The 15,705-nt window shown below is 39.5% G+C and overlaps 1 protein-coding gene across 8 annotated transcripts in view; it reads right to left on the reverse strand.

The window, feature by feature from the left end:
* The window catches only part of EML6 (EMAP like 6), a 257,346-nt gene that overhangs the window by 89,728 nt on the left and 151,913 nt on the right, over nt 1–15,705 (reverse strand). For all 8 annotated transcript variants that reach the window (XR_010580450.2, XR_006691700.3, XM_065527077.2 and 5 more), the window contains 3 exons: nt 14,917–15,103; nt 12,808–12,913; nt 4,812–4,905 (listed from right to left, as the gene is read on the reverse strand). Coding sequence is in view for 6 of the 8 variants with exons in the window: in XM_065527077.2 (XP_065383149.1) it covers nt 4,812–4,905; nt 12,808–12,913; nt 14,917–15,103 (387 nt within the window). In the remaining 2 variants the exon portion in view is untranslated. The remainder of the gene's footprint in view (nt 1–4,811; nt 4,906–12,807; nt 12,914–14,916; nt 15,104–15,705) is intronic.

The following is a 15,705-nucleotide window of genomic DNA, read 5'->3' on the forward strand; positions in this document are numbered from 1 at the left end:
TGTCAAACATTTACAAAAACCTTTTTTTGTGAGAACTTTTTAGTTTCCATCTAATTTCTTAGTGCCATTGTGATATTACAAAATACGTATGGGGTCTTCAATTCTCCCCCTCCATTTCCTGGCATACAACTCCTACAATCCTTAGGATCTCCAGTGAGGTCTTCTTGTATGCTCATGATTGACTTGATGGCTGCTAGCCCAGAGGTAGCTTCAGGATGGGAGCTGGTCACCAGAAAGACCAAAGCAGTAATAGAGGGTTGGGACTTGCAGCCCCATTCCTGACCTTCAGGGAAGGGAGAGGGATCAAAGGTTAAGTTGCTCACCCATCGCCAGTGAGTATATCAACCATGCCTATGTAATGAAGCCTCCATTAAAAACCCCAAAGGACAGGGTTTGGAGAACTTCTAGACAGCTGAACACAAGGAGATCCCTGGAGGAAGATGCACCCAGGGAGGCCATGGAAGCTCTGTGCCCCTTCCCATGTGCCTTGCCCTATATAGCTTTCCATCCATAACCTTTGTAACATCCTCTGTAATAACATGGCAAATGAAGTACGTACGTCTGAGTTCTCTGAGCTACTCCAGCAAATTAATGAAACCCAAGGTGGGATGAGGGGCACGGCCTCAGAAACTGAGCCCTCAACCTGTGGGATCTGAGGCTACCTCCAGGTAGACAGAGTCAGAATATAACGGAACTAGAAAATACTCAGCTAGTGTCTGTCACAGAATTATTTGCTTGTTGGTGGGGAGAAATCTCCACAAGTCTGGTCACAGAAGTCTTCTGTGTTGACTGTTGTTGAGTGAGAAAACAGAAAAAGCACTTTGAGTTTGGGTGAGAGTTTTTGTTGTCCTACTCTATGTCATAAAAACACCGATGTTATTTCTGTTGTAGCTAAAGTGGCTAAGGATGGCATGTACATGTTTAGCTAATGTCAGTATCTAAATAAAGAACACATTGCATACCTCTCATTTTTCTTTTACACATGTGTTATACTTGTAGGGAAGTTGCCCGTAAGTGTAGGTGTGTGTGTGCACGCACGTGCATGTGTGTATGTATAAGCAAAACAAAATGCAAAGAGTTTGTCAGACCTTAGATGGTGAGAATAAGAACTTACACACTGTGCTGCTGTCCTAACACCGGACGATTCCTCATGCCCCATCACAAGGGATTCACCGCATGGGGCCACATAAACCCCATCAGCAAGCACGAAGGAAGGAGCCTCTTCCAGAGGCCAAGGGCAACTGCACACTGGGTGACTTGGTTTCCATATTGTCCATTCAGAACTCCTCTGTTTGCACAGAGGCCCAGTCCTGGGTGTAATTTGGTTCTCCCTTTCTGTGGCAGTAGCCTTTAACAGGAAGACTGATGAGTGTTTGATACATATACTCTATCTCCAAAAAAAATTTAAATTGGCTCAAAATATAGAAAAAAACAGGAAACAAATTAGAACACAGTGAGACAATGTATTAGTGAAAAGAGCCAGTTACAGAGCATATGCACAATACCCCACATGTAAATAAAAATGAATACAAATACTAGAAAAATACATACTAAAAGATATACGCTAAAATGTTAACCATGGCTACATCTGGGTAGTGGGATTATAGATGATTTTCCTTTTTTTAAGTGCTTTTCTCTGCTAATTTTTCTATAATGATCATACAATTTTTGCAAAACAGAGGAAAGAATAAGTGTTATTTTAAAAAAGAAAGTGAAAAAGAAAAGGGGCCCATATGGTATACAGGAGACTCTATCATAGTCATTAAGTGCATGTAAAGGTAGGGACCTAAAATAGATGAAGTGGCGAAGCTAATACAGAAGCGATTACTTGGAAGTTCAATACGCCTGCCATATGCAGGCCTACAGTGTGTCCCTCAGCTTTCTAGCAGCAAAACTTTCAGACTGGCCTTGGAAGTGTTCTTGTTGATAATTCTTTTTTGTCCAAGATCCCTGCTGTTCAAACTCTGAGATGAAATGTGTCTGTAATTAGTCATTGTTCCCCAGTCACATTACCAGAGCAACACAAGTCCAACTAAAGGAGCACAGATGTACCTGATTAATCGTCACATTATTCTACCCTGATTGACAGTGATGTTAGGCCCTGTAATTACTCCTATACGAGATCAGCCTTGGTTCTTAAATGGGCTACTTGTATACTAGACTAAAATTGGAATGATCTTTAGGGGGAAAAAAAGACTGAAAAATTCATTTGTAATGGAGGTAACCTAAATCACTCATAAAAATTAGCAAAGATGCATGCGGGGAAATTGTTTAAACAGATTGGATTCAGTCTCACAGAGATCTTGTAAATAAAATCTAGGGTATCTTGTAAATAAGATCTCTATGGTCCAATTCTGAATTTCTCCAGTTTCTGTGAGCTGCTAAAGAGTAGGTTCATTTAAAATATTCTCATCAATTGGGGGAGGAGCAACTTCTGAGTGCCCGGGTGTACAGATGGCACATGTCACCACGGCCACCAGCAGCACAGCTGACGATGCCACCACAGCTACCAAACATGCTCCTCCTCTGTGGAGAAACCTCACCTCCTGGGTGACGAGTGGTACAGAACAATCACCCTTGCTAAAACAGCACAGTCAGCCAGAAGCAGGTTTCTTGTTCAGCCTTGCTCTATAAATGAGGCTGGCAGTGATCGAGACACAGAAGTGAAAAATGAGGGGTAGGTCTGAATCAGTTTCTCTGTGAATTAGGCCCTCTTGGGAGCTTAGACCTGACCCTGGAAGCAAGGTATCATTCAGTTGATTACTTGTCACTTCTATCATGTCCCTGTTTAAATTTTTTTTTTTTTTTGAGATGGAGTCTTGCCCCGTTGCCCAGGCTGGAGTGTAGTGGCGCAATCGTGGCTCACTGCAATCTCTGCCTCCCAGGTTCAGGTGATTTTCCCGCCTCAGACTCCCGAGTAGCTGAGATTACAGGTGCCCGCCACCGTACCTGGCTAATTTTTATATTTGCAGTAGAGACGGGGTTTCACCATGTTGGCCAGGCTAGTCTCGAACTCCTGACCCTTAGGAGATCCGCCCGCCTCAGCCTCACAAAGTGCTGGGATTACAGACGTGAGCCATGGTGCATGGCCTCCTGTCTTTAAAAGTTTCTATCTACTTAAGCACTCTAAGGCCACAAATATAAGTTTTATTTATTCGTCTAAATTTCTCGTGTATTTATGTAAATATGTATCATTGTTAATATTATGCAAATAGATATTTACATAACTTTTATTTACTTATTAATGCAAAATCTACTATTCTTCCAAAGAACTTAATCCTTGATATTCCTCCTTGGAAATAGCACTGGTTAATGTCAATCCAAAATGTTCTCCTGGGCAATTCTGCAGGTGTCTTGTTTTGGGAATGTGTCATAAGGCTTAGAAGCGATTCCAAATATAAATTGTGTTATTAACATAATGGTGTTAAGTCAACTTTGTGTTAAATAGAAGCAGTAACACTATCCATCAAGTATATAAAATATATACTATTTTAATATTAAGAAATATTTCTTTCTTCCATTTCTATTAATGTTTCTGTCATAAAACTGGTGAGCCACCCACAGCTGCAGAGCGTTTTCTAGCAGGAAAATTGCATTTCTGTTGCTTTTGAAATCCAGACATGTGCTTTCCCTGAAATTATCTGTAGAGGCAGGTGGTATATTATCAGAAATATTAAATTCTGTATTTTAGTCTAGCGGGGAAACAGAGTTCTGATGAGAAGCTGAATCTGAGTACTAGAAGGGAGGAGAATGACAGTGAGGAATAGTAGAAAGAAAGACCAAAAGGAAAACCACTTGGGCAGGCAGATTTATGAGTTGCCATTTGTTGCCAAGAATTCAATCTCAACAGCGGTCACCAGAAAAGCTTCGCTTTTTCTCCTAAGATGGTCAGCTGGAGTCCTCAAGCCTCCATCTGCTGCTCCTCCGGGTCTCTAGCAATTTATAAATCTTCTTTCATTAAATTCCCACAAATCTTTTTTCCTATTTAATATTGTAGAGGAAAATATTAATTTAAAAAGTGAATATTGGGGTTCAAGGCTATTAACTTCAAAATGATTTTATATTGCAAGATAGAAAGGACATCATTAATGCAGGGAAGAACGGGGAGGTACACTGACAACACGCCTGGGCAACAAATTGTATTGCTGGGTCTCGGCTGCCAACTATTTTGACCCCTGATCAGGGTTGGGCAAACAGCTGAGCTCAATGCAAGTAGGAATGGAAAGTCATGTTCAGACTTAGCGCTGAATCAGCAGGCAGGAAGGCTGGGGTAAGGGAGGACAGGTGGTCTATAAACAGCAGTCGGTCTCAAAAAATCTATTTATAAGACGGGAGATTAGGGAAACAATTTGCCTGCTTTGAAAGCAAGTGGCAGATGCACTCAGTGGGGCCTCCTTTCCAGCATGCTGCAGCCTCATGACAAACGGTGCTTCTGACTCTGATGACATTGACAATCCTTCACCAGATGCTAGGACAGAGGAAAAACAAGGGGCAAGGCACCAGCCTGAGAAAAGCTCCTTTTGTATTGCTGAAATGCTTTGATACAGATTACACAGATCACTCAAAATGAAGTGGCGAACGACTCTCTGCAGAGGATTTCGGAATTTTCTGATTCACCGCAACAAACATTACCTGCTCTAAGTCAGGTCTGCCATCATGAAACACTGCAGTACTTTTTCACTTAAGTGCTAAGCTTTCTACATGAGTTTCACCTGAGTTTGAAGATGAAATCTTACCAGAAAATGAAAACTATTGACCTTTACTAAACCATGATATCAGCAGGATACCATAAGATCCCGGCAGCTTCTTACCTTGTTGTGGCTATCTTTTCTCCCTTTTTCCAGTCCCAAAATACAATACTGTGAAAATCGTCTAAACCAACCGACACCAGACATTTTCCATCGGCTGTATGAAAACAACACAAATGTCAAAATTTCTTCCATGAAAAAAATAAAACATTTCATATACTATAAAGAGGAATAAGTAATTGATCTTAAGAATTGATAACTGTTTGAGGTGACGGATGTGATAGCTGCCCTGACTTGATTACACAATGTATACATGTACTGAAACATCACACTATACTCTATAAACATGTACAATTATTATATTTTAATACATTAGAGGTATCATATACTAAATGGACCTCACTCAATGAAATGCAAGACTAGAGACAGCCGAGCTTCCTAATGCATAATGGGCTGCAGAAGTAAATTGCCCACCTGACATTCTGAGACACAGAGCTAGAGAGAGACTCTCAGGTAAGCTACAAAAACTTTTGTCTATTTTGTGACAAACAAATCTCATGACATTTACTTGAGGTGCCACTTGGCTTTGTGACCCTGAGACTATTTTCAGCTCTAAAAACTGGGTTAACTCTCCAAGTTAGGAATATTACAGAAACTAAATTTAACTTAAAACATTCTTTCAAAAGATGATTTTACAATTAAAAAATTTTATGTTCCCTATCTCAAATATAGTGTGCTTGTTATAGGAAATTTAGAAAATATGGATACAGAAAAATTTTAAATCTTCCAAATTTCTAGGCTTACATTTGATATATATCCTATCAGTCTTTACATAAATGTGCTTATTAAAAAACAATACCAGAATCATACTAAACAGGTTATCCAGTCTTTCTTCATCTATTATATCATGAACATTTTCCTTTAGTATTAAATATTACTTATAATTGTTTAGAAAACTGGCAAGAATAGATTATTGTAAATCCCTATGTATAACTGCTTATTGTCAGTTTTCGCACCATTTGTCTGCTTTACATTTCCAGGACAATTTATTTCTCTAAGAGAATAATAATTATCCATGATTACTATAATTTGGACATTTAGGTTATTTTCCCAAAAATTGTTTTAAAAATATACTGAATGCACAATTAAATTTCAAATAAAAACAGTTAATTTGCTTTTTCCCTTCAAGACAAAAGAAGAGGTATAGTCAATAAGCCTTTCCTTTGCTGCCTCCTTGCAAGGCTAGATTCAACACAGAAGCATCTCTGGGTCAGCAGCCTCCCTTCCACTAGCTGTACGGTTGCTAGGAGACGAGTGATCAAGCTCATCCTGTGTCAGTATATCAGGGCTCTTCTCTGACTACCAAGGGCCAGCTATGAGGGTAAAGCAACACAGGTCTGTGATAAATTGCCTCTCCCAGGTCTGCCAGTCCATTCGGAGGTCTCAACTGGTATTTTCAAAGGCAGACCTGCAGTAGACCCCAAATTAGGGTTGCCAGGTAAAATACAGAAAACCTTGTTAAACTGGCATTTCAGGTAAGCAGTAACTAATTTCTTAGTACAAGTATGTCCCATGCAATATTTATATGTATATTACATATTTATCCTTATTTTGCATGGAATATACTTATGACAAAAATTATTTACCTGAAACTCTAATTTAATTGAGCTTCCTATAATTTTGTTGGCTCAATCTGGCAACCCCATAATTTTGTTGGCTCAATCTGGCAACCTCATCTCAAATGCTAACCAATGCCCATGCTTCGAGGGCCCTTGCTTGTGCAAGAGACCCTTCTCCAACCAACTGGAAATGGTAGTCTCCTCCTCCTTTTCTGGACAAAGGAAAGTCAGAGAAAGAAAAAGTCTGGTTTAACAAACCAAATCCTCTCCAACCCTCCATCACTATTAAGTATGAGGCAAGGATTTGAAAGTTACATGACTTTTTCAAGCTACTCGGCTGTAGTATTAGATGAAGACATTAACACTTTCCTTAAGGGCTAAATCACCACCAGGTGATTATTATAAATTATGTCTTTCAAATCACAATGAGATACCAGGCTTTAAATTGGGCAAGGTCCCTCTGTATGCATTTAGGAGAAGGAACTAGTAATGACTTCCTATTCATTACCAACATTACTTTTTCCACAGCTCTTGCTATGGCCTGGTTGTTTTTATGTTGGCATGCCTCTGTATTTGATTTTATTTTTATTGGTGTTTTCTCTCTTTAAGATCATAACCTCTTTTGAGGCTTATAATAATCTTATCACACTTCTTTTGTAAGCCTCACACTAATCAAGCTTTCAATGAATGTTGATGATACTGGTGACATTGATGAGGAGGAGGAAGATAAAGACAGAATATGCCTATGGATGGTATAAATTGAAATGGAATGTACTATGTTATATAGCTATAAAGATTTTGGCCAAGTGCAGTGGCTCACATGTGTAATCCCAACACTTTGGGAGGCTAAGGCAGGTGAATCCCTTGAGCCCAGGAGTTGGTGATCAGCCTGGGCAACATGACAAAACCCAGTCTCTACAAAAAATACAAAAAAAATGAGCTAAGTGTGGTGGAGTGTATCTGTAGTCCCAGCTACTAGGGAGGCTGACATGGGAGAATCGATTGAGCTCAGGAGGTCCAGGCTGCAGTGAGCCATGATCGTGCCACTGCACTTCAGCCTGGGTGACACAGTGAGAACTTGTCTCAAAAAAAAAATTTTGTTTTTGGATGATGAGTAAAGAGTGAGTACAAAGTTACAGTTAGGAAGAGTAAGTTCTGGTGTTACATTACATATTAAGGTGACTATAGCTAATACTGTGTTGTATATTTCAAAATAGCTAGAAAAGAAGATCTTGAATGTTATCACCACAAAGAAATGATAAATGTTTGAGGTGATGGATGTGACAGCTATTCTGATTTGGTCATTACACAATATAAATACGTACTGAAATGTCACATTATACCCTGTAAACATTTGCAATTATGTGTTAATTATAAACAAATTTTTTAAAAATTATTCATTTCAAAAACACTGCACAAATATTCAATGTCTTGTTGCATCCACTGACTATATTTCACGTTTTCTTTTGAAATCTGTGTAGTTATATGTTCTTCTTGGAATGCAAGCACAAATACATTTAAAATAATAAAGTTTTATGTCATCTGAAGAAGGCCTAAGGGTAAGCTGATTTTGGGGTTGTAGGAGGTGAGCTTTTATTTTAGGAGAATTTCTGCAAGACCCTCTCAGCTTATCCTCACTGTTGCACCACCTTTCTAAACCAAAAAAGGTATTCTGATTGTGGTAGCAATGGAAGCAGCAGTGCAAACCCAGAGGCGCCTCAACAACCATACCTCTTCTTTGGGATACTGACTTCCCTGAGTTCTGCCAATGTGGGCTATTTCTGTGTATATACTACACAGTTTGGAAGTAAAATTGGCTACATTTTTACTCTCCCAGTTCTCACTTTCCCTGTAAGGCTTGGTCTTGCTTTGGAAATCTACTCTCTGGACAGTTAGTTGGAGTTTTTATTTTTAGCCATGTTTTTAGAGTCTTAGGTAATGTCCTTTCACATCTTTCCAGTTACAGCATGCATTAATTATGGATGTTTGTGACATAGTCCAGAAATAATAGGAAGGCATTTAATGTCAACAGTAAAGGGTGAATTAGAAAAAGTTTTATTCAGACAATTATGAGTTGGTCACTCTATTCAGGGCTCATAAAAAATGCATAGGTTTTCTATTGAACACAATGAAATCAAGTCTCAGATGTGCTCTTATGGAAATCACTATTATTCTATGAAGGTTTAAAAAAATTATATGGTTGATATTTAAGCTAGAAAATATTTATGTGGTTGACCTTTTCTATTTCTAATCTGGTTTTCTACTCATGCGGAAGCACTTCCCTCACGGCAAGCACGAAACAAAAATGGTTCCCCTTCCCCGGACAGTAATAAATACTGAGTTAAAAGAGCTTCTCAACTGAGATAATACAAATTCATTCCTCTTGTCCTTGTAGCCCAGTTACAAATTCTGTCCCAAGAAATCTTTTTGATTAAAAATGTCTTTTGTTTGCTTTCGAAAAGTGGCAAGAACAATCTAAACCCTCAGTTGTCTAATTTTCGCACTGTTTGCCTGCTTTATATATCCAGGACAATTTATTCTCTAGTAAGAGACAAGCACACTATCAGTAGGTGCCCACAAAACCCCCCAAATGAGCTAACTCCTAAGAGATGGGCAGCGACAGGGGTACTGAGGCACACAGATGGAGCACTAGCTAAATCATCACTGATGAGTGTCACGTCAGTGCCCTGTTTACATGGTTAAACAAGGAGGTCTACGTAGTCTCCTCTTTCAACATTTCTACTTGAGCTACTCACTTTTCTATCAGTTTCCAAAAGAAGGTAGCGTTAGTTGCCCTTGCTCATACTTCAGGTAAGTGTGTGTTTCTCGGCTGTTTTAGAACGGGATCTCTCTTCACTTGGGGCTGTTCCACGTGAGGGCCTCTATGCACCACCATGTCTACTCCACAGTTACAGTGGAGGGTGGGAGGGACAGATGGACATGCTTACTGGAGGGCACAGGGAGCGGAAAGTGAGCCTGCATACCCAGGCATGACACTCTTGCCAAGTGTACACACTAGCACCAGCAAAGGGAAGGGGCCGGAGGAGGCCTGACACCGAGGAGAACTCTTGGCGTGCCTCCCGCCTGCTGTCAAACCCAGGCCTGGTGGCTCTCGCAATGGACCTGGGTTCTGCCTTTGGATCGGCCACTGCTGACTTTTACCCAGGCCACACCACCAAACTTCAGGATCTCCATTCTCGGCCTATAAAGTGGTGCAGGGGTTTAAGACTCAAACTATATTATTGTAACAGACTGCTATCGATAGAAATTAAACCAAACAGGCCTCAGCTCACACTTTCAGGAGTCACCACAGGTCCCCACTTCCCTACCCCAACCCCCAGTCAATGACTACAGTTCATCTGTATGTAACCATTCATGGTAATGAATCACGTATCAGTGAAAGTTTTTCCACAATAGTCCTTAGTATTAGCACTTTCTAAAGCTATCAGATTCCTTTCTACCATTTACATATTGACATACTCCTTAACCTATAAGACAAAAAGGTGAATTTCCATAATCACAAGCAACACACGTGCTGAAAAATGGGCTCTTTCCCAGTGATTGTTACCTGGGGAATGGAGACTGTATTGTTAAAATACTGAAATACCCTTCTTATGCACAAATATTTCATGTTTGGGAATTTATTTGCCCAAGATGGGAATCAGAAGCAGTTACAGAATCGGGCTCCTCACCTCCTCCAGAGTATCTCATTTCTCTACCCAGGCACTGATCTGAAGGGCTGTCTTATGGGAAAAAGGTTTCTAAGCTCACTTAACTTCTTGTTCTTTCTTCTATAATACTAATAAGCCCAGAAGAAATGTTAGCTATCTGAAATGCAGAGGCCACATTACAGGGGACCAGCTTATTGCTATGAACTCAACTCATAATTAATGTCTTTGATCTGCTATTCTCTTCCTCCAAAGGTATTTAAATAACATGAGCTAATTATTTTGATTTTAAAAAATAGAAAATTAATCAACTCTATGGAGGAAATAACCTAATGATTAAATTCTATTTATATTACTCTAAATTTCTGGCCACTTTGTTTATATGCTAATACACATATGCACATTTCATTTGCAATCAGTGATAGATGGTGTTTTGAGTTCAGTTTTTTCTTTTATCCTGATACATTGAAATGTGCATAAAATACAGTCTTCATACTTGTCATTTTGAATTACAGCTTTATCATACATTGCCAGATTGTTCGCTAGGATTGAGTCAATTTTCAGTGCTGCCAAGAGTATGAATATATTGGATTCCCAATAATGTGGTAAACATTTAGCTGTTGTTACTTATTTTTGCTACTTTAATGGGCATTTTACCACTCTTCTAAAGCATATTAATTACTTATATTGAGTATACACATATATGTCTGCTAGCAAAATTAATTTTAGGAAAAGGGCAGTTTGGCCACTCAGGAGTGGAACTATGGAGAACAAAAAGCAGAAGGAATTCATCCACATCTTTGAAATACGATCATATTGAAACTAAAATTACAGTTTTAGGTGTCACTGCTTTATCAGTGACACATGGCACACCTATTTTAAAACTGCATGTCCATCGAACTTCCGGGAGTGTGGACTTTGTATTCACTGTTTATTGAGTGAATTACTGAGTGTGTTATTCAGCTGGCAGGGGGTATGCGGAGTTCTCTCTCCCTTGACACTTATGCCTTCTCCTACCTCACGTCACCAGTGTAGAGCATGAACTGTTTAGCCTTGATTTTTACTAATTTAATAATCACCGAAGGCACTGAATAACTTCTAATAATGATACAGCAGCTCAGATTTGTACAGTAATTTACAGTATGTGAGAACAAGCCTGTTACAAAAACTAAAAATTGCCCCATGTTGCATTTGTCAGCCAATGAAGGTAGTTTTCACCCAAATGTGGTTTATATTGTAAAATTCTAGCAGTAATAGGGAAAGGCAAGATAAAGTGCATGAAGCAGAACCTCATTTGTTCATTTAGTCATTCACACTTTTTTAGTAGCTTCTATTTGCACAGCAGTATGACATGTGCAGTGGGGAGCAGAGATGGGATTTGCTGCCAAGTAGTTTACTGTGTGTGAAATGCATGGGAGATGCTGACACAAATAACTACGTGCCACATGGAGTGCCACAAGAACAATGGGTGCCATAAGAGCAATGACAACAAAGGGCTAAGGGATGCAGAAAAAAAGGGATGCAGAAAAAAGGACAGGTTATTTCTCCCTGTAAAGTTGGAAGAGAAAACTTCCAGCCTGACCTTAAAGGATGGGAGGACTTGAAAAGACACATTAGAACAGCATGAGCAAAGAACACAGGCAAAAGAAGGGCAAGAGTACATGTAGCCTCCACAGTTAGAGAGACGTGAAGGAGCACTAAGGGCTGTTGGGTTAAAAATACTGCTAAGGAAGGTTAAGGCCAGATCAGGGAAGGCCATGGATGTCCCAAGGGCTCCACACTGAGTCAGCCAACCAAGGGGAATCCGTGTGGTGGCAATGGTAACTGTGCTTCTGGGAGACCCCAGAAGAGGGTAGGATGGACTGAGGAAGTGGGATAGAATCAGAGACCAGCATGACTACCATGGTATAGATGAGAGGGAGTGAGGGCTTGAACAGGGAGAGGAAGGGATAGGGAAGAGAGATCAGGCTTGTGGAGTCATGGAATTTAATATTACATGTGTTATACTTATTAAGCACTTGAATAAAATTTAGAAAAAAATTATAAAAATAGCTTTCTGTAGAAAGTCTAGAATTCTTTTTCTATTGATCTAATTTCTACAGTTTGATTATTAAAAATTTCTAGGTAGAAATACTTTTTGTGATAGGCCTTCATTCTCAAACGCTAGCTTAAAGAAAACTCACTCTAAAGGAACTTACTTTCTTCAGTTATTTTTTATGATACTGTGTTCAAATTTTAAATTAAGATGAAAACTTCAGTTCTATTTTTTCAACATAAAAGTTATTTCCAAAATACCAATGTTGTAAAGTGACCCTCTGCAGAGAATTTGCAGCCTTCTCTCTAGTACTTTGTATTTTCAATCAGAAGTGATGTGCTCCCACTTATTTGGAGAGATGAAATTGATGTTCTGAGTCACTGCCAGACATTTGCGACTAAGTCAACAGCAACAGCTGCTCTGGATTTCAAATTGCTCAAGCAAATACAGAACACAGTGTGAGCTCTGGGTAATGACTTGGGAGAGAGAAAATGAAGAAGATGGGAAGGGGTGTGTAATCTAAAGGCCACATTTTTCGATGAGGTATTCCCATGTATGATTCCCAGTCTAAGAGTGGGTAGCTGGCATACAAAGAGCTTGCACTTCAATACAAAAAGAACTAAGTGGGAGCATGTTTAAATACACACACACATACACACACACGTGTGCACACACACTCTCTCTGTGTCTCTCTCTCTCTCAATGTAGAGCCATGTGTCAATGACTCTGGGCCTTACCTGAAAAATCAAGCGCACACACTCCTCTCTGATGTTGTCCTTTCAATAGCGACAGACATTTTAGAGTTTGTGTGTCCCACACATGAATAGCAGCATCTCTTCCAACCTTAAATAACAGGATGACTGTTATTAACTACTAATAAGTTATACTAACAAAGATTTTGTTCCTTACAGTCCAACACTGCTCAGAAACCAAGATAAACCCATTTGGAGAGTAGGAGGACCCTAGGAAATCATCTGGTACAACTCAGCTATTTTTGAGATGAGGAAACTGAGGCACTGTATCTCTAAGAGGCTTGTCTTGGCAATCAGGTAGAGTTTCAGCAGAGCCTAACCTGATGCCTGGGCCTTTAAGGCTAATTCAAATGTCCACTGTGCCTTGTTTTTCTCAGATACTTCTACCATTCCCTCTCCTGCCTTCCCAGCTCGACACAGATTCTGCTTCTCAGTCAAGGAAGTCACTTGCACATTGTCATGATGCTATCCAGAGTTATTTTACCCATTCTCCATTACGCTATCCACCAGGAGGAGGCCTGGCCCCGCTTCTCCCCCTGGGAAAAAACATTTTCATGGCATAACTATCTTTCAGTAAGGTGGATTATCTTTGCAGGGATACAAGCTTCTATCACACTAATCTCCAAAAACAAAGAAAATTGTAATAGTAAAGTGGTTTTCCTCACTTGTAATATGTAGGGGGGTGGGAAATCTGCTGGGTGTGATGACTTTAAAAGGAAAAATGGGAGATAAAGCCATAGGCATAATTCAGCAGCATCCAGGCCACTCTTACAGAGGTCTGTGGAGGCCCAGTCTCCTGCAGGTGGCTGCTGGAATACTGTTTGCCACCGGTTTACCTTCCATCAAATACAGTATTGAGTGCAGTATCTTCTTGGGGGTTTATGTAAAAAAATCACCTCTGGCTTTTACTTAAAAAAAGAGGCTATTAAATACACATGAATCAAGCACCATCTGTTTATAAGATAGGGAAAAAATGAGGGCAAGTGAAAAAGCAAAGCAATGATCAATTACTTGGAAAACCTTATAACATCAACTAACACAATAGGTCTCTTAACGTTCAGTTGGAGGGCCGGCAAATTCATGTATAAACCAATGGCCAGTCCCTACCCTTCGGAGGATTGTAACCCTTTTAAAAAACAATTTAAAAGTTATGGATCCTTTATCCCCCCAAATATACCTTTTAAGGGGTTGACTCCCCTCATGCTCTCATTTTCATTCATGAATTTCATGAACCCCAGGTTATGAACCCTGTCCAAAGGCTTTACCACCTGCATGTCAAGTCTCAGGAGACGGTTTGTCTCATGTTAACCTTTGACATTATACCAAGAATGTTTTCTTAGAATTTGCCACTTAGTTAATACCAGTTGAAGTATTATCTGCAATTAAACACTCATGATAAAAACTGAACAAAAGTATAATCTATACATTTGAGGAAAAGATAAAACTAAAAATACTTTTGACAATATTACTCTTTTGCCAGCAAGGTAATACATCTGAGTTTAATAAAGTCTTTAATAAATAAACTATTATTTTTCTCTTTCCATCCCCAAATGAATGTAGAGGGTCCCTGTTTTAGCAGCTTTTTCAATTATAGACTCAATCTAAGGTTTAGGCATTTCAAAAAAAGGTCAGATAAAATTCAAGGTGTTTTCATAAGGCTAAAATATAAATTAGTCAAAAGTCTTATGGTTTTAAGTCTTACAAATATAATTATACTCTAGATGTTATAGTATTTTTAAATGTTTCATTCAATAAATATTTACTGAGTACCTAGAACACACTAAGTCCTAGGCATACAGTGAGGAAGTATATAAAACTGCTCCTTGACAAAACTTTCACTATTTTAGTTTTAGCTGGTCCCATTCGTAGATCTCATCATTCCAGGGAAAGAACTCCTCAGAGGTCTCCCAATAGTGCTAGAATGCTTTGGTTGATTCACCCATCATCATGGAAGGATGCAGTGTTCACTCAATCTTCACCTTCCCATCTCATGTTTATTTCTACCCAGTATTTCTTGAATTTCTAATATGTAAACTGAATTCAAAAATTTAATTCTCTTTTTGGCTAGGCCCTAGTTTTACAGGAGATATATACCTGCCCAGTAGCCACATAGTCCTTCACTGGATGGATGGTCAGGCTGAGAATGTCGTCATCGTGCCCCAGGTACAGCCTCTGGGAGTGCTGCTGCCGGTTATACACAACAGCAACTGCGGCAATGTGGTAGACTACTTCTCCAGCTTGTGTGTAGAACAGATTGTTTCTACAGTCGTAGCCTCTATAACTGAAGCACAGGTCCAAGAAATGCACAGTGGTTGAACAAACAGCAAATGCACGGAGCAGTAGATGTCAGAGGCAAGGCTAACATATTGACGTGAACAAGTACAAGTGGAACCCCAGGTGTCACATAGGACAGCAATGTTTAAAAGAGGATATGTGGCCATTTGAGGGCATGAGATGACTTTCAAAAAGGCACATGGGCACTGAACATTATAACAGAATCTGTTTGCAGATCTTCAGCTATTGTGTGTGCTTTTTCTTAAAAATGATCATCTGAGAACACATCTGTGATGAGACGCAGGTACTCCTTTCCTATCTCCCCTCTCATAAATGCCTTCTGCCCACTGTAGGAAGCCATTCCTCTCCTCCATCTGGAATCCTACCATGCGGTATTACGCTGGGACACAGACCCTTCCAGGGGCACCAAAATAAAGGAACAATTCAAAACACAAGTATGGATGTTGAAAGAAAACAACTCTAATGACTGGCTAAGGAATCCTGCAAATCAAGTGATTTCCAATTCTTTGCTTTCAACAAAATTGTACAGACACTTAATGGAATTACCAGCTGAAAGATCATTATTTTTTGTGATATATCAAAATCAAA

The sequence above is a fragment of the Macaca fascicularis genome, chromosome 13 (genome assembly GCF_037993035.2).
Source record: "Macaca fascicularis isolate 582-1 chromosome 13, T2T-MFA8v1.1".
NCBI classification, from domain to species: Eukaryota; Metazoa; Chordata; class Mammalia; order Primates; family Cercopithecidae; genus Macaca; species Macaca fascicularis.